We start from the raw sequence: 20,130 nt of genomic DNA on the forward strand, positions 1-20,130 counted from the left end.
CTATTTTCACTTGGATGATCATAATTGAAAAATTCTCCCTTCATATGCCATTCTTTACGCATTAGTGCAGCATAAACCATTCACATGTTAAAAAGTTGTCTTGCATTTAGTTTTGAGCTTTATAACTGTTAAATAGTTTAAACAATATTTTATTTTTCAAAAGTGCACAAATTACAACTACCAAAAGAAATTCTAAAAATCTAATGTAATATTCTAAATAGAAATTGTTAACTTGCAACAAAAAGTAAATTTCATTTATAGGACAGTATGACAGGTTGAACACAATATATTCATCATTAAAAATATATTTGCTTATTTTCAGATTACATAACTATCACAATACTTACCTCATGTACATGAGTGTAGAAGAAAACTGTCATGTCTAAAGTGACACGCCTCCTTTCCAGAGCTGTGATGAAGCTAGCCATACGAGCCTCTAGTTCTTGAGCTTCACGGTAGATCTCTTCTGGATCACATTCTCCGGTCTGAGCAAGTTCATCAGCAGCTGCTAGTAATTTATCAGCATTTGTAACAGTGTTCTATAAACATATAATGAAATATAAGTAATTATTCAATAAGGACTGTTTATGTTAACTTCTGTCAGCATTTGTCGGTGTTAGTGCTATGGTAATATATTAAAAACACAGAAATCAATAGATAGTATGGCTAACTTTACTTAATTTCTATATAACAAACTTGAAATATTATACCCTGCATCATAGATGGATAAGCATTTGTTTATTTGGCAGCCTGTTAGCCTTAATGCATTTGTCACATTGTTTCATGAGTTTACAATATAATTCAAATAAATTCTCAATAGGGACATTATGTGTACGGAACTATCAGTATTTTTCACAGTGTTCTGAAAGTATATATTGATTTTTTTTAAATTAAACACAGTAATATTTAAATATGGCATATCATTCAATTCAATTCATTAAGTACAAATTTTTATGATGATATGTGCATTTATTCAGTAAGTATTCATACCAAATCAAATCAAATCAAATCAAATCATTTTATTGGTGTAAAATCCAAATATTGGATTGTTACCAAGACAAACATGACAATCATTACAAACATACAATATTTAAATTTAAACAACATTCATATTCTATAAGACTATATTTAGATGTTTTGGAGGAGGTGATACTTTTGCAAATTTGAAAGTGCAAGTACAAAAATTATAATACCTGAGCAACAGTTTCAAAATGTTCATGACTTTTCTGTAATGCTTTCCCTCTCTGTAAACTTCGACCAATGGTTGTATTCTTTTTAAGAAATCCATCACCATGACTGTCCAACCAATCAATTACCTGAAAAATTCAATTTCCACATATCAAAAATAATTCAAACTTGTATTCAATATTGTGCATGTGCATGGCTTTTTTTTCTATCAACAAATCAAAAATTTTTAAATTCAAGTAGAAATAACAATTTTTCTAATTTGTCTGAATAAAAAAGTAAAAAAAAGATAACCATGCAAATAACAATTGTTTTGGAATATAAACCTAGACAAAGTATGCTAGTGGCCAAAGGTTGGAAAGTGTTAAATATCATATGTTTTGAGAATACTTTTGAGAAAATTGACAATCATACAAATAACTTCTTCACAATTGGATAAATCCACATTATTATATACCTAGTAGTAAATACATGTAAACTGTATGTGTAATGCAATCAATGGCAATCGTGCTGTATCAACCATCTGTGATGATATTGACATAAGTCACGGGTGCAAAAGCTTTTTCAAACCCCTAAACTCTATGACGTCACGTCATCGATATCAGTCACGGTTGTAAAGGCTTTATCAAACCCCTAATCTGAATTACATCATCTCACGTGAAAAAAAACATCTACTTGAAATATATAATAAAGTGTATATGATATGGCTTTTTCAATATCACACCCCATATCAACCCTCAACAAATATAATCCCTCGAGCAGTGCTCTTGGGATTATATTGGTGTCTCGAGTTGATATGGGTGGGATATTGAAAAAGCCATACGATATTCTTTATGTGTTAATAACTAGATAAAGTTAATTAAAATCTTTTAGCTTTTTTTAACAGTTCACATCTGATGTCAAAACCTAATCAAATCAGCAAAACAAGTCATTTTTTTTTAAAACACAAAGCTGAAGGCACTTCAAGGAGAATAAGGGTTTGGAATGTATGCATAAGTTTTGTTAATAAGACAAAAGGTACTGAAACAACTGCATACATTTTTTTAAATCTGAAAATACAAAGCTAACTATCAGAAGTAAATGATTTAAAATAGTAGTTTATAATGAACACCTGTTTTTATTGAAGGTCAAATGTTCACCTCCACATGCCTTTTCAGTTTTATTGTGTAGTTGTTTCAATGTTGTTTACATTTAAAATAATTATAAGATTTGTTTTATGTGTTTTCAATTCATTACTTTACCTCTTTTGTATTTTCATGTTCCAACTTTATTTTATTTCTTTAAGTCAACGATACAAAAAATTAAAGTATTTCAATAAAACAACCACTACAAACCTGTTTAACATCTTGTTGGAACAATCTCAGTCCAAGCCGTTGATGAAGTTTGACTTTCTTTGTATGCCATGTCTGTTCCAAATGTCTTTGATGAGCAAGTACCTGTAATTTTGTGAATGAAATATTCCATTAAAAGTTATGAAAGTGTGTATATTTGTGTTAGATCCCCATTTAATTCAGTTTAATTCATTAACCCACGGTAAAGACATTCTTATAACAAGAATGTACACGTCATGCTAAGCATTTGTAATTCAAAGTATGGGAAGATAGAAAGTAGGTGTCTGACAGATAAAATAAAGCACTCACATGTTACAACTCATCACTTCCCAGCTGTTGACTATATATGAAGTCTGCTAAACGATTTAGTATCATTGATGTTCATTTGATCTTCCAAGTTTTTAAACACAAGTTTTTTTTTTTTTTTACCAAGATTTAATATATTTTCTCGACAACTATGACTTGGCTTACCTCATGAACTACATCCAGGACGTGTCCAGAAGCCTCTGAATAATCTGCTTTAGCAGTAATACTGTTCATACTACTAGAACTAACAGGTGTCTGGAGAGTATCTAATAATTGTTTACCATCCTGACACACCTGAAAAACAGGAATATGTATGCAATTTATTTATCAGACTTTATCTATAAACTGTTCTGATAAAGTTTGATCCAGAAATGCATTGAACGCACATTTACTTTCATTTTGATGTGAAAAAATCATTTTAGTATCACTTTGAGTAAAGAATCTTTTTTACAACAATACCTGCCCATAGGACACCATGCCTCATGGCCGGAGAAAAATGAGTATTACATAATCTGGGACAAAACCCCTGATTTTGAATATATTTTTGTGTACTTTGATTCAACTTGTTGTTTCAGCTACTGGATATTTGATGCAAAGAATAGTGTTTCCATATTATTTTGAAATTCATTCAACTAAATTGTAAGATTTTATCAAAATTAAAATCAGAATAAACTTGACCAAATTGCAAGGTACCCACTTAATTTACATATGGTGAGTGAAATAAGCAAATCCTCCAGATTGGTCCTATTACTAAACTTTGAACCTACTTTACAATTTTGCCCTCTTTTCCAGGAAAGTGAAATCACTAAATGAGACATATCACCAAATATGAACATACATGAGCAACAAGACAAGTGCCACATGTGGAGCAGAATCTGCTAACCCTATCAAAGCACGAGATCAACAAAAGTTTTTGATGGGGATAGTGTTCCTCTGTCTTTAGTTTTCAATGTTGTGTTTTGAAGATTCTTGTTTGTCTTTTCATTGTTAAGTTTTAAGTGCCAGTCTTTGTAAGAATCAGGCAATTTTGAAAAAATTCAAAACATGGCTGAAAAAAATCCACCGACCTAAACATCCTATTTTGAAGTTACCCTCATCCTGAGTTAGAAATGGTAGGTCTTTTGTTTCTGCGTGTCAGGTTATTCGAGAAATCTCCAGATAAATGTTGGTTAGAATAATAGCAAATAATGGAGTTAGCTCCCCTTAATTGTTAATTTCTAATGCATTTCAACCAAATTATATCTTGAATTACCAGAACAGGAAAAGGAAACGAAAGTTATATTAGTGCACCATTATACATTTTGAACATAAATTAATGTAATCTTGAGTGGGTTTTTGTTCGTCATGTTTTCACCACTGCCTGATTCTTAGGCAGATTGGCACTTAAAGTGTTGTCAGTTTCAAATTATGAGTTTGAATATCCTCCTTTTGGTACCTCCCACCTCTCTTTCACAACCTTACCTCAGCATATGATTGACTTATAGCCTCTATCAAGCTCTGATGCTGTTGAAGGGATGTTTCTAGCTCATGAATATTATTGGGTATACCAGGATCTTCACAAGCTTGTCTCCATCCAATCACTTGAGCTAAGTACTGAAATATCAAATATTGAATAAGAATTGTAAAAAATAATTTATTCAAAATTGTAATGAGAGTTTAAAGCACTGTTTGTATTGAAAACTATCTCCTGAAATAATCATTACGCATAGGGAAAAAATAGATTCTTCAGTTTATAAAGAAATAAAGGACATTATAAATATGAGCATTTTTAGAAAATATTAAAATTCCAAAACATAAAGATTTTTATTTTTTGAAAAGCTAAAATAAATATGTAAATTATTATATTTTCCAGAAGCTGCTGATAAATATAATAAAGGAGATTATAGACAACCAGCTTTTTATCGATCCATTAAGCTAATACTAATTTGAATCTTGGTTGGTTGTTTGTCTAATATACTCAGCTAAACTCTTAATGTGTATTTAAACAAGGAAATAGTTTACAAGGAGACATGTGAATCTACACAGGACACACTATCAATATCAATTGAATCAATCAATCATTGTTTCTTATCTTATATGCTTGGCTGAGAATTTTTGTTGAAGCAAATTTTTTAAAGAGCTTCTGAATAAGGTAACAGTTTACAGGAAGACATGTTCAAAATTTTTTTTTCTGAATCCAATCCAATCAGATAGTATCTTATTTCATTAAGAGAGAATTAGCAAATTTACCAATTTTAAAGTCAGGTTTGACCTGGCTGGAAATTGAACTAATAACCTCAAGCAATCACAGATAAAAGTTCTAATTTCTTAATTTCAAAATTTGGGCTCAAAGCAGCTGACTCTTACACATGGATATGCTCCCTTTTCATAGTTGTACAGCCATTTTACCTGTTCAGCCTTTTTATGGAAGGATGTAGACATATTAAGAACAGCACTCCTATCATCCAGAGCTGCAGCCAAGTTCTTCCATTCCCTCTCCAGTCGACTGGCCTGCATTCTTATAGTACTAGAGGCATAGTGACCACCATCACATAATTTTTGAGCCATACCAAGGATACGAGTTATATTTACATATACATTCTACAAATAAAATAGAAATTAAATGCAGCCGTAGAAGCTTATTGACAAAATCTTGCAACAGCTTCAATGTGACACAAACTAGTCTACTATAATAAATGATAACACTGTCCTACTTTGCCTTATTAAATGATGTTTGGTTATAATGTTTTCGATTCTTCCATAATATCTTGTAACCCATGCCCTTTTCCTCGGTTATGCATTCAAATTTTTGCCTAGCAACCCCAATATTTCTAACTGATTTTTAACTTGAACCTTATAACTATTGTGAAATTCTTGTTATTTCTGATAAATCTTTTATACAGTTTTAAAGTACTTTCGTCAACTATTTTCTGTAACAGGTATTTTTTTCTGCCAAAAACTTTTTTTAAAGGTTTTATAGCTTTAAACACAAGCAAATAAAATTTTAGATTTTATTTATTCTCTTCAGAAAAATACATTTTGAAATTTTTGTTATTTCTGTTATATTATACAGTTCAAAAGTAGTTTCTTCATCTATCTTTCATAAGAAAAATACAGACATTTTTTTCCTCCAAAAAAACTTTTTTTTTTGTTTCCTTAAACAAGCAAACTTTGACAAATTCCCTGTTTCCATTCTCAATTTTATAATAATTTTTAGGTTTTCATATATATTTCTAAGATTAATTAATAACATTGTAATAACATTGGATACATACAACAGCACTATTTGCAAATTGACTATGTTCAACTTCTAATTCTACTGCCATCTGGTGGGAATTACCAATCTCTGTATAATGCACCAGAAACATATCTTTATTGTGACCAATCCAGTCAAACATCTAAAATACAGAAAAAACAAAGGTCAAAAGAGGTCAAAAGAGAAAACCACCATTTGGGATAATTTATCCACTTCAAAAAAGTGATAAAGAAGCATATCTGTAATATGCCATCTGGAAAGAAGATCCAATGTTGTCATTATTGATATAAATGTATTAATTCAATATGATTCATTACATGAATATGAATACGAAAGCTTTTTTTAGTTTCAGAATAGTTTTGAACTACAAAACATAAGCTCTAGAGAACTTTTAAACTGAATACATACAAAAATTTTAAAAAATTGCACAATTGATTCCAATCTTCTGCATACTTTGGGAATAAAGTCAAATATTTATTTTCTATAATTTGTTCATGTCCATTTACAGAACACACAGATATTTCTTTCTATTGTTTCCATTTAAAAGTTTTATTTGCACATTTCTATTTCATTTGACTAGAATAAAATGGCTAAAATGCATTAATTCTATTTGACTAGTCTCAGTGTCATAAACCATTTCCAATATCTTTACTCACTGCAATGATTGCTTTTTCTCACCTTTTCAACATCTTCTTCAAATATTCTCAGCTGTAGACATTGTTCCAATCTCAAACGTTTAACTGACCATAACTGATTCAGATGCTGTTTCTGTCCATGCATCCTATCTAACAGTTGTGAAATCTGAGGGACGGAACTCTGAAAATCAGCTGTAGCCGATACCACAAACCTTCGACCTGAAATAAAAAAAAATAAACTTTTGCATTAAACTTGCTTATTTACTCAGCAGGAGAATGTAATTCAGCAATTGTTACTTCAGTAATTGTAAGTGCCATTGAGAAATACCAAATAATTATTTTTTAATATGCTAGGCTTGAGAGTGGGTGTATCTACATCATTCCTTCATCATGCTATTTTCAAAAGTTTGAACCTAAATCATGAGGTTCAAGAAAATTTTGTTACTATCATTGATGATCACACAAAGTTCTGTTATTGAAACTGCTTGAAATGTAATCTATTCCATTTGAGAAGAATTGAGTTTATATCATCACCTTCAAACATAGTTTTTATTATGCACAAAACATCCCATGGCCAATATACATCTATTCAATATCAATTCTTATTTTCAATGAATTGACTAAATTTAGGACTTAGTTTCAATTTTATGTGTCAAAATAAATTGATTCATTTTTAACGCGAAACAAAAAGAAGTGAAAGACATGTAAATATCTTATTTCTCACCTTTGATAGTGTGTAACTGTGGAAAATGCTTTTAATTTGCACAAATTTTGAAGGTGCTTTACATTTATGATATGGTGATGATGATGGATGGCTGCTTAACGTCCAGCAGCATATTAATATGCATATTCAGGGCGAGAACATGTTAATGTAATATGAATATTAACCCTGCTTTGTACTAGACCGACATGCTCAGCCGGATTTTTAATGTGCTAGTTCACAAGGTAGCAGTCTGCAGGAAGACATGTTACCTTACCCGGACACATTATTCTGATTCTGAGCTGACCAGTCTATGCTCTCACTCTTTAATACCACATGCTTAGTTAAAAAGCAGCACAAGACAACCGAGGCGGTACCATTTACAATATGAGGTCAGATTCTCTATTAACTGCAACCTGGGACATTTCTGTATTGTGTAATTTTTCCCAAAAAAGAAAAAAAACATTTTGCAACAGTTCAAACATATACTGATGAACTCTTAACATTAAAAAAAATCTGAGTCTTTTAAAGAAGACATGTGTTATCCATGTTGAGGTATTGGAAACCCCTTAAATCAATCAGATCAGAAATTAAATTAGCAGGTGCACACGTTCCTGTTCTGTTGAACAATCTGTGCAAGTTTGGTAGAACTCTGTCAAGCCGTTTTGAGAGTTGTTGATTAAAAATTTAAATCTGTGACACAGATGACTGAAGTGTTCCATATCAATGACTACAGCTATGCTGTTAGTTGACACAATGGATCTGTTGCAATATTACAAATTTAACAATACCTTGTTGTTGGTCCCCTGTAATTTCCATCAGTATCCTCTGTCCTTCCATCCCCAGTTGTTCTACAGGTGCCATATTGACACGTCTTTTCAGTTGATTATGTTCCTCCAATCGACACTGTGCACCATTTAAATTATCTGGAAGTTCTGGATTGGTCAAAATATTTCCAAGTTCATCTAGTTTATCAAGGAGATCTAAGGCTTTACATATAAATTCTTCTAACATCTGGAAAAGATATTGGATAAGATCATATGAAATGATTCTGTGTACTTTATACAGAAGCAAGCATAAAAGTTAATAGTTTTTTGTTTAACTATTAATTTTTAATCACTTGTACAAACCAAATATGATTTTACCAATCGGTAAAACGGATCAGTACTTTGTTATATTTTTTTTTTGCTTGGTTCTGATCTGATGATTCAACTGACATTTATAGTTTTTTTTTATTTTGTGCTGTTATTTACACAACTTTTCCAGGTAAGGGGAGCCTGTATTCCAGTGGTTGTCATTGGTTGCAGTTTTCAATAATCATTTTATGTTATCAGCCTTAATCAGGCCATTAGTTTTCTTTTCTTAATTGTTTCACATTTGTTATTCTTTGTCACAAATAGCTTAGTCTATGGTATGTGTTTTTGTTCTTTGTCACAAATAGCTTACTCTATGGTATGTGTTTTTGTTCTTGTCACAAATAGTTTACTCTATGGTATGTATTTTTGTTGTTCACATCTCCATCTCTTTTTTAATGAATAGTTGTCTCATTAGCAATCATACCACATCTCCTTACTTTTATTCAGATGCAGGCTGAAAACCATGTACACTTACTAGGGTATAATAACATGTCATTGAGAACTACCAAATCAAAATTTGTTTGGACATTTTGTTATGGAACAGTAAAGGCACAATTGGGTGAAAGAAAACTTGACAAATTAATCAGCATTGTTAAAACTGCTTCATTGTGAATGATACATACCAATCTAAGCTGTATCCATTGCTCATGATTATACTCCAGTGCCCCATCAAATTCTCTCGTCAGCTGGGTGGGGTCTATAGATTTGGTGAGATTGTCAAGTGAGATCATAGTGGTCTAAAATACAAAATAAAATGCATTTAAAGCATTAAAATTTGTAAATAAATTCTACTTTTTCTTCATTTTCAAATCTTGAAAAATCAGTACAATTTGAACCCTTGCATATGAAGTTATAATGCATCCGTTATATGATTTTTATTTCAATTACAAATACTTTGATTTGTTGTACCAATATTTGTTATTGATATGTAAACACTGGTATGTACAGGGTTTCTATGGCTCAATATGTTAGAAAGAAACCAGTCATTTTGCTTAAGGGCTATTTCAGGAAAAATGCATGGGGGGATGGACACTTCTTTTTAAAACACACTACCAATAATTTTTATTTTCATTTGTAACCATATTGTATTTGCTTCCACCCTTATTACCCTCAGAAAAAAACCATCATTTGGTGTCCAATCCTCCCATTCATTTTTTCCTGAAATAGCAAAAACTTCATAGTTGAATTGTTGCAGTATTAATTGTATATTGACTGGACCACCAGAGTTCCTCTCCATGATTTTTTTTAAGGTTATGTTGCTCAGTCCTTGTTTTTTGTGTTGTTTTGTGATCAGACTTTTTTCTTCTTGACCATGGTATTGACTGTATGTTTCCCACTTGAGGTTTTGATTGCCTCCCTCCTGTCTTCTTAATTTTTTGTAATTGTATTTTCTCTACTACAGTGAAACCTGCTGTAAAGGTGGCCTCTTTAAAGCGATAACCTGTCTTAAGGGGTCACCCTCTTCTTGTCCTGCCATAGTAATACCCTTTCAATTTTTTATCCTAAGGTCACCTCTTATTTCTGGTAAGTTTTTCTGGGTTTAAGAGTAACCTTTATAAACGACTTTGTCTCTTAATTACAAGTCATATTTTCTTACATCTATACAATTGATTCTAGAATAATTTGATGCTTACCTCAAAATTATATTTGGCACTTCCAAGACTAGTTCTTTGTTTTTCCCAGAACTTCTCTGGTTTGATTATAAAAGCTATATAAATGCTGCCAGGAAAACATTCCTACAAAAGATACATGTCCACAGTATGAGCAAAAGCAATGTTTTGAATGAATCTTGCTTCAGTCGAAAGGATTGTGGATAAAATCAAATAAATATTTGTCATCCCTTTGGTCAGAAACCAACACGACCATTATTAAGGTCACTGTCAACAAAATATTTAGGTGAACAACTTTGAAAATATCACCCAGAATACATTTAATTCTGAAATTGTGAATTATCCTGAAGTTTTTAGTTGTTAACACCTGTTGTGTTATGTTGAACACTGAAAGGGTTCAATGAGTGAGATACTGCCTCATGCAGTACAAGTCACATTTCTTAAAAAATATATTATTATCAAGTTGAAAATACTACACTCATGGCACAATTCACGATTAACCTTCATCAGAACTCATATGAAAATGTAGTACAATTGACACATGTGTAAAAACATGGAAAGTTTAATAATAAAAAAGAACAAAAAAATATCAGCCAAAATCCAAATTAAGGAGAAGTATACTTATTTGGGTAGTATTTCAGATTTTTTCACAATTTCACATGCATTAAGAACTAATATTAACAGCAGCAACACAAAGCACTTCAACCTGAATAGACATCTTGAGGTCATCCTAAATTGTACATTAATGGACTAGCACTCCAATAGAATCACCCCATGTTAACAAGTTATGAATAAACTTATCAGAGGCGACAACTTCAAAACACCAGCATCAATTTCTCAATTGTCAACAACAACATATCAGCTCCCATTAAGTAATGACCAGCAATTACCAAATATCTAATTTCAGTTCAATGACTTAGCGGGTTCAGGAACGATATTGACATTAATATAATGTTTATAAACAACAGTATTGATTTTTAATTAATTAGACATTAAGTCGAGGTTTCCCTAATGAAGGAAGCCAATAACGAGCTGAAATAAATCTTCCGGGAAATCTATTAATAGCTTGATAGGAAAAATTATAGAAAAGGAAAGGGATGAAATAGCAATACACTTATTTTAGACACTTGGAAATAATTGACAATTTCACCCCCAAAAAAACTGAACTCAACAGGAATCTAGGAATTTGTTGTCACATATTTATTGTTATTTCAGACTTCCTTCCATGTGTCCTGTACATAGGACTTTTTATAATATGATTCATAAAATATTCTACAAATTATAGGTAACTGTTCTATAAAAAAAAATTCATGGTTTTCAGAGTAGTCAATTCCAAAAAGTCATAATTGATTTCCTTGAAAATGGTTGATTCCAATTTACTTGTATGAAGAGTTGTTAGAAAAAATCAGTGTTATAACCAAACTTTTCGTAGATATAGTCACCTGAAACATATTATGAAAACCTGAAAAATATTGATTTCAATATTAAATAAATTAGAAAATAGCTCTGGGTAAAGTTTATATTCCTGTGCATGTTTCGCAAGAAAATAAGATAGCACTTGCATAAGTTTGGGTGTAAAGCCCTTCTTCGTAACTAGATATGCCACTTCAACAACAAATTTTCCAACAGATATCATTTTGTCAAAATAGGTCAATTGCAAGGAAGTGGAAATAATATCTGACTCTATCCAAATATACAAATATATTATGAACAATTGGTCAAGTATATGCACGTGCCAAGTGCAAATATGTGTAACTACTATTTCCACGACATTTCCTGTTTGCTCACATATGCAATTTTGTCAATAAAAGGTAAACTGGAGTTTGTCTGTAACTAATAATTATGCAACATTATTTTAATTTTAAACTAATCAGCTAAATACATACAAGAACAAAACTAGAGGCTCTAAAGAGCCTGTGTTGCTCACCTTGGTCTATGTGCATATTCAACAAAGGACAGTGACACACTCCAATATTGAAGACCAGAATAGAATTCATGACAAAAATCTGTTTTGTTGATTTTTTACTGCTGATCATGTCGTCTGTTTAGTTTCTCTCTATCTTCTTTAGTTTTTGCTCAAAACACAAAAGAGGGTAAAAAAAGTCCTCAATTCAGGGCAATCACTCCTTTAAAGAGCAACAGTCTACTAACTATATCGTCAAAATTTGACTTGTTAGTAGATCTAATGCCTTGTGGTCATTTTTGTGATTAAAAGTGTCTATTTATATATTATAATTTTTATCATATAAGGCAAAATGCAATTAAAATGGTAAAAATGGTCATTAAAGGGCAACAACTGCAATAAGAAGTTTTCGGATGATTTCCTCCATATTGTCTTAATTTTAGATCTTGTCTTACTGATCATTTTTTGCTTATTTAAGTTTCTATCTATCTATTTAATTTTTAAGATATAAGGCAAAAATGCAAAAGATTGGTAAAAACCATCATCAAAGGGCAATAACACTAATAAGGAGTCAACTGACGATTTTGACCATATATGGCTTATTTGTAGAACTTGCTGATCATTTTTGCAATTAAAAGTTTCTCTCTATCTATTATAGTTTTCAGGATAATAGGCAAAAATGAAAAAAAACGGTAAAATTTGTCATTTAATTAAGGGCAATAACTCCTATAAGAAGTCGTCTGACAGTTTTGACATATACGGACAATTGGTAGAACTCAACATTCTGAACATTTCTGCTCCTGTCAGATTTTCTCAATTTATCAGATTTATAACGGTTTTCAAAATAATAGACAAAACTTGCATTTACCCCTATGTTCTATTTTTAGTCATGTCGGCCATCTTGGTTGACAAACAGGGTCATCGGACAAATTTTTTAAACTAGATACCCCAATGATGATTGTGGCCAAGTTTGGTTATATTTTACCCAGTAGTGTCAGAGGAGAAGATTTTTGTAAAAGTTAACGACAACAGGCGCCAAGTGATGAGAAAAAGGGCCAGGTGAGCTAAAAAGTAAATGCAATTGAGAGACTGATGAAAGATAGAACTAACCAGAGTAAAACTATAAACAAGACACATATGCCAAAAAACTCAGTAAATAGGACACAGTCACATAAAAATAAAATTAAAACTTTTATTTTAGCCACATTGAAACAAAAACATTCATAGTCACAGTAAACAAGACACACCCACAAAAAAACAGTAAACAGAGCACAGCCACTAAAAAACAGAAAACAGGAAACAGCCACTAAAAAAACAGAAAAACAAGACAGTCACAAAAAACACAGTAAACAGGACACAGCCCCTAAAAAATCAGTAAACAGGACACAGCCACATAAAAACATAAACAGGACAACACCACTTAAAAAAACATCAAACAAGACACAGCCATTTAAATTCAGAACATGAAGTTGATTTCAGTCCATTGGTATCATACATGTTTAACCAGAACAGCCCTTGTCCACACATTTTTACTCCAAATGTTTATCCTTATTTAGCATGCAAATTTCTAAAAATTAATGACAAAAAATCCGATTATAATTTCTTTAGACTTGTGTCTGATGTGCAAATCACAGTTATTTCAGAAAAAAACAAAATAGATCATTTTAAACTAAACTAATTATTCCAATATCTTCAGATTACAAATGTGACAAGATAACATTTGTTGGAATAAGACTCATAACTTATCATCACATAATTATCTCTGAGGTTTTCGATCAAATATTCCTCATCTTGGCCTTAAGGTATATATATAATAGTTTAAGCTCTTAAAGTCCCAGAGTAAACAGAAACATCAGACATCAGCCATCAACACAAATTTCCCAATAACAAAAAAGGTCTTAAAAGATTTGACATAGGAAAACTATTGATGAGGCTCCTCACGAATATGTCATCAGGTAAAAATTTTCGTGACAAAAATCTTAGGCTAAAAATTCTAGAGCAGATTTGGGTCCTGTGAGGCATACATATGATCTGAGGACCCAAACTCTAAAAAATTCATTAGTACCTCAAGGCATTGTGCTTATTCAATTTCATGATCATGGGTTTAAAAGTTCTAGAGTCATTAGGACCTTGACCACTAAACCTTTAAATTAATCCTTTCTTTCAATGGGTCAAATTGAATTTTTTGCTAGATGGAAGTTATTGCATTGTGTTAAACTGATAAAAGTGTCAAAATAATTCTATAAATACAAGAAAATTATGAACTCATCCCTCTGATTATACAATTGGTAAATAGTACCTTTATATAGATTTTAAATTTATATAAATTTTTATTTTAGTAAACTTTTCCATTTATCAATTAACAACAAAATTACAACTGTTTCCAACTAAAAACGACACTAATATCCAATAAGGCAAAAAATTTCGATATGCACTCATTAAATGCAGTGGTTTTCCCATAATTACCGTTTGTAGACATAAAAATTTGTTCAGCCAGTCACAAGGAATAATTATATTGAAATATTGCAGTTTTACAAAACACGGATATGATACTGATATTAACGATGAAATATATATTTCTATCAATGGTTATATCTCAGCACAATGCATGGATCAATACTTTTGTTTATAAACATTACAGATATAAGAAATCAATAAGTATGACTCATCTGGGGGTATGTAGATATAAAGGTTGTTCCCAGGATAGATTGTAACATGCATATGGGTACAGAGATAGAGCAAAGTGTGTAGGAAGTTTACACATACAAAATAACATAGATAGGCATAAAAGTTTTGCATTCAAAGGCTTCCAAAGTTAGACTTGGATTTTTTAAAAGCTAGACTACATCAGCTCAAAATTTGGATTTTTGCTAAATTTAAACTGAATTATTAACATTGGATTAAAATCCAGTCAAAAGCCTTACATATTTTTTAAACATAAATCAGGCTTAATTTTAGGACAATGAAGTCCTAAATTTCCTAATGTCTCAAATATTCAAAACTGTACATTTTTTATATGAACTTTTAACTCTGAGGTAAAGATGATGACTTTATTAGTAGCACTATGGCCTGAGTGTAATGTTAGGCATATGTACATCTGCTTAGATCTTATCTGATCTGAATTAAAAGTTTTTATGCACATAGACATAAAAAAAAACAGTTTCTATCGGTCATGTTAAAATTCATTCCTTAATCTACAACATGTACGAACTATGCCTTCACATACCTGTAATACTTTAAGAATTGGTTTAACTATCTGCCAGGTTGAACCTCGCATATCTAATATCACAGTAAAACCTTTGTCCCTCACATCATCGCTAAAATAGAACATCCAAAAATCAGTTAAATTTGTGTAAAATTCTCCAAAAAAAATGATAAAATCACAGAAATTTAAAGTGAAGAAAGAAATATAATAAATTAATAAGAAATAAAAATCCATTCACTGTCTACCGTTGAAAAGTGAACATTAAACATTCCCGCTAAAAATATCTTCATATCAGAAATTTCATTTTTTTTTATTACATATACTGTATTAACATTTCATCAACAACAAAATTTTCCTTTTGTATTCTGACAGCAATTTATCCTACAGTTCTACAAAGAAAATACCCTTAAAGACTGATGTGACAGAACACCATTTACCTAGGGATCCTGGCTAGATATGTCATGAGACGTCTGAGATCATATTTACCTAGGGATCCTGGCTAGATATGTCATGAGACGCCTGAGATCATATTTACCTAGGGATCCTGGCTAGATATGTCATGAGACGCCTGAGATCATATTTACCTGGGGATCCTGGCTAGATATGTCATGAGACGCCTGAGATCATCATGGTCTAACCGTTCTGGATGTGTACGCGATGGAAATGTTAATATTGGTCCACCACGTCGGTCTCGTCCACCTAAAACACAGATATTGTGGTGAGAACTTGTTAAGTGTAACGGAAGCTTTACGAAATTAAATATAGAAAATACAGGTGTCCTTCAAGAGAAGCAGCAGGTAAAATATTGTATGCATCATCAAATGTTAATCAAATCTTGAATTTCCTCTTTAGCAGATCTTGTGTAAAATGGTTATCATACCTGCTACTTCTGAGCTCACTGTAGATTATAACAAATACCAAAATAATTACGGCAAATTAAATCTATTAGAATCTGATTTGTAGTTGGACAAAAAAAATTAACCAATTGCTGATAGTATCAAATTCAGAACTAAAAAAATGTTTTACTCAATATTCATAATATTCAAAAACAAATTTATCTTTTCAAAGATGACTCAGTAAAAACTCTATTGTCAATGAAGAATTGGTCAGGGAGGTTGTTGACATACTAAATTAAATGTTAATTGTGGGAGGCTGTTGATTGGTTGACATATTCAATTGTCAGCTTTCAAATATGATGATTTAACCCTCACCTACTGACAGGCATTGATAAAATTGGTTTTCCAAATTCATTAATCTTACCTGACAGGTAGGCCACCCTCTCTCTAAGAATAGGCACTATATCAGCAGCTTTCAACCCATCTGTTCTTTTTCCTCCTGAAAACACAAAAGATTGTGTAATACTAAGTACAAAAGTAATATCATTCAGGATTTTCCAGTGTCCTAGCAAGGCCGAAAAAAAAAACAGCATGACACCTATCTCGTTCAGGATGTGCTTCTTCGCCCTGGAATTTGAAAGAAAATCACCCTTGTTTCCATTTGGATGTTCAACATCTTTAGTTACTGAGGATTAATCATTTTTCGTTCAATACTAAGTTTAATGGATTTCCTGGGTACAGGTGAACCACGAATTTAAAGGTTCTACAAATGACAAATTTCCCATATATAAGTATGCAGACTTTGGCAAAACCATGAAATTAAATATCCACGAAAATACAATTGTTCATCAATCCACGAAAATTGATACCCACGAAAATAAATGAATCCACAGTACCTAGTATCTGTCATTTCCACCAGAGACCAAAGCACGAGGAGGTAAACAACTATAGGGCACTGTACCGTTTTCAACATAAAGCAAAATCCATACTGTATAGTAAGCTGTAATAGGCCCCAACATAAAATAAAATGCTTCGCTGGGCGCAGCTTGATACGACCGCAGAGGTCGAACCCTGAACAGTTGGGGCAAGTATGGACACAACATTCAAGCTTGATACAGCTCTGAATTTGGATTGTGATTAAATATTTGACACAGCATAGGTTTCTGACACAGAAAGAATGTGGTCTAAGAACTTCAATTTTTTTAATTTACCTATTATGGTCCAATGTCCAAAATCAAAATACATGGTTAGAATCAGCATATCAAAGAACCTCATATATTCAATTTTTGTTGAAATCAAACAAAGTTTAATTTTGGACCCCAACTTGGACAAACTTGAAAACTGGTCCCATAATCAAAAATCTAAACACATGTTTAGATTCAGCATATCAAAGTACCAAAAGAATTCAATTTTTGTTAAAATCAAACTAAGTTTAATTTTGGACCCTTTGGACCTTAATGTAGACAAATTTAAAAAACGGGACCCTAAATTAAAAATCTAAAAACACAGTTAGATTTGGCATATCAAAGAACCCCAATAATTCAATTTTTGATGAAATCAAACAAAGTTTAATTTTGGACCCTTTTGACCTCAATATGAACCAATTTGATAGCGGGCCCACAAATAAAAAGTCTAAATACATGGTAAGATTCAGCATATCAAAGAACCCCATATATTCAATTTTTGTTGAAATCAAACAAAGTTTAATTTTGGACCCCAATTTGGACCATCTTGAAAACTGGGCCAAAAATCTAAAATCTAAATACATGTTTAGATTCAGCATATCAAAGAACCCCATATATTCAATTTTTGTTGAAATCAAACAAAGTTTAATTTTGGACCCCAACTTGGACCAACTTGAAAACTGGTCCCATAATCAAAAATCTAAACACATGTTTAGATTCAGCATATCAAAGAACCCCAAAAATTCAATTTTTGTTAAAATCAAACTAAGTTTAATTTTGGACCCTTTGGACCTTAATGTAGACCAATTTGAAAAACAGGACCCAAAATTAAAAATCTAAATACACGGTTAGATTTGGCATATCAAAGAACCCCAATAATTCAATTTTTGATGAAATCAAACAAAGTTTAATTTTGGACCCTTTTGACCTCAATATGAACCAATTTGATAGCGGGCCCACAAATAAAAAATCTAAATACTTGGTAAGATTCAGCATATCAAAGAACCCCATATATTCAATTTTTGTTGAAATCAAACAAAGTTTAATTTTGGACCCCAATTTGGACCAACTTGAAAACTGGGCCAAAAATCTAAAATCTAAATACATGTTTAGATTCAGCATATCAAAGAACCCCATATATTCAATTTTTGTTGAAATCAAACAAAGTTTAATTTTGGACCCCAACTTGGACCAACTTGAAAACTGGTCCCATAATCAAAAATCTAAACACATGTTTAGATTCAGCATATCAAAGAACCCTAAGAATTCAATTTTTGTTAAAATCAAACTAAGTTTAATTTTGGACCCTTTGGACCTTAATGTAGACAAATTTAAAAAACAGGACCCAAAATTAAAAATCTAAATACACGGTTAGATTTGGCATATCAAAGAACCCCAATAATTCAATTTTTGATGAAATCAAACAAAGTTTAATTTTGGACCCTTTGGACCTCAATGTGGACCAATTTAAAAACGGGGCCCAAAATCTAAAAACTTAATACACGGTTAGATTCAGCATATTAAAGAACCCCAAGAATTCAAGAATAAAACCCCATTGAAATTGATCAAGAAATAAGCAATTTATACGAAGTATCTTCTTTTGCACAATACTGTGCAATTGAATATTTCTTGCTATTGCGCAATACTGTACAATTGACAAGTTCTTGCTATTGCGCAATATTGTGCTATTGGATATTTCTTGCTATTGCGCAATACTGTTAAATTGAAGATTTCTTGCTATTGCGCAATACTGTGCAATTGAAGATTTCTTGCTATTGTGCAATACTGTGCAATTGAAAATTTCTTGCTATTGCACAATACTTATTATATAATAATTTACACATCCTGTTTGGTGTGTATCTCCTACCATATCATTATTATTTGCTTTTAAATATAAATCAGAAATAACCAACTTAAAATGGAAAATTTTAAAAGTAAAAAAAAGGAAAAAAAGAAAAAAAAAAAAAAAAAAATCCCCCCCCCAAATTTTTTGAACCCCCTTATGATTCATCACCCCCAAACTCAATCCCAGCCTTCCCTTTGTGGTATGGTACCTTGCAGTACAATTTCAGAGAGATCCATACACTTGAACACAAGTTATTGTCTGGAAACTAGAAAAATGCTTATTTTTGGCCCCTTTTTGGCCCCCAATTCCTAAACGTTTCGGGCAATTACCCCCAAACTCAATTCCAGCTTTCCCTTTGTGATATGGAACCTTGTAGTACAATTTCAGAAATATCCAAACACTTACACACAAGTTATTGTCATGAAACTAGAAAAATGCTTGTTTTTTGCCCCTTTTTTGGCCCCTAATTCCTAAAATTTTGAGGCAATTACCCCCAAAATCAATTACAGCCTTCCCTTTGTGATATGGAACCTTGTGGTACAATGTCAGAGAGATCCATACACTTACACACAAGTTATTGTCTGAAAGTTACAAAAATGCTTATTTTTGGCCCCTTTTTGGCCCCTAATTCCTTAACTGTTGGTACCATAACCCCCAAAATCAATCCCAACCTTCCTTTTGTGGTATTGAACCTTATGGTGAAATTTCATGGAGATCCATTCACTTAAACTAAAGTTAGAGTGCGAAAACCAATGTGTCTTCGGACGACGCCGGACGACGACGACGACGACGACAACGACGACGACGACGACGCCAACGTCATACCAATATACGACCAAAAAATTTTTAATTTTTGCGGTCGTATAAAAATGTGAAACATTTCAAAAGAGAAAACCAAAGCCGTGATAAATGCTCAAAAATACAAACAAAAAGGAAATTAGGCAGACAGCAACTAATGACAACCACTCCTTACCATTGGATAGGCACATAATGAATTTGGCAGGTAAAATTTTTTTTT

The 20,130-nt window shown here is 31.8% G+C and overlaps 1 protein-coding gene across 2 annotated transcripts in view; it reads right to left on the bottom strand.

The window, feature by feature from the left end:
- The window catches only part of LOC127718790 (triple functional domain protein-like), a 273,187-nt gene that overhangs the window by 234,520 nt on the left and 18,537 nt on the right, over window positions 1-20,130 (bottom strand). For both annotated transcript variants that reach the window (XM_052224840.1, XM_052224841.1), the window contains exons 2-15: window positions 16,507-16,581; window positions 15,831-15,945; window positions 15,268-15,358; window positions 10,163-10,264; window positions 9,152-9,265; window positions 8,184-8,406; window positions 6,736-6,911; window positions 6,077-6,199; window positions 5,211-5,402; window positions 4,284-4,415; window positions 2,988-3,116; window positions 2,520-2,621; window positions 1,194-1,316; window positions 348-539 (exon numbers count right to left, since the gene is read on the bottom strand). In XM_052224840.1, the coding sequence (XP_052080800.1) occupies window positions 348-539; window positions 1,194-1,316; window positions 2,520-2,621; window positions 2,988-3,116; window positions 4,284-4,415; window positions 5,211-5,402; window positions 6,077-6,199; window positions 6,736-6,911; window positions 8,184-8,406; window positions 9,152-9,265; window positions 10,163-10,264; window positions 15,268-15,358; window positions 15,831-15,945; window positions 16,507-16,581 (1,889 nt within the window). The remainder of the gene's footprint in view (window positions 1-347; window positions 540-1,193; window positions 1,317-2,519; window positions 2,622-2,987; window positions 3,117-4,283; window positions 4,416-5,210; window positions 5,403-6,076; window positions 6,200-6,735; window positions 6,912-8,183; window positions 8,407-9,151; window positions 9,266-10,162; window positions 10,265-15,267; window positions 15,359-15,830; window positions 15,946-16,506; window positions 16,582-20,130) is intronic.

The sequence above is a fragment of the Mytilus californianus genome, unplaced genomic scaffold, assembly GCF_021869535.1.
Source record: "Mytilus californianus isolate M0D057914Y unplaced genomic scaffold, xbMytCali1.0.p SCAF_10, whole genome shotgun sequence".
Taxonomy (NCBI): domain Eukaryota; kingdom Metazoa; phylum Mollusca; class Bivalvia; order Mytilida; family Mytilidae; genus Mytilus; species Mytilus californianus.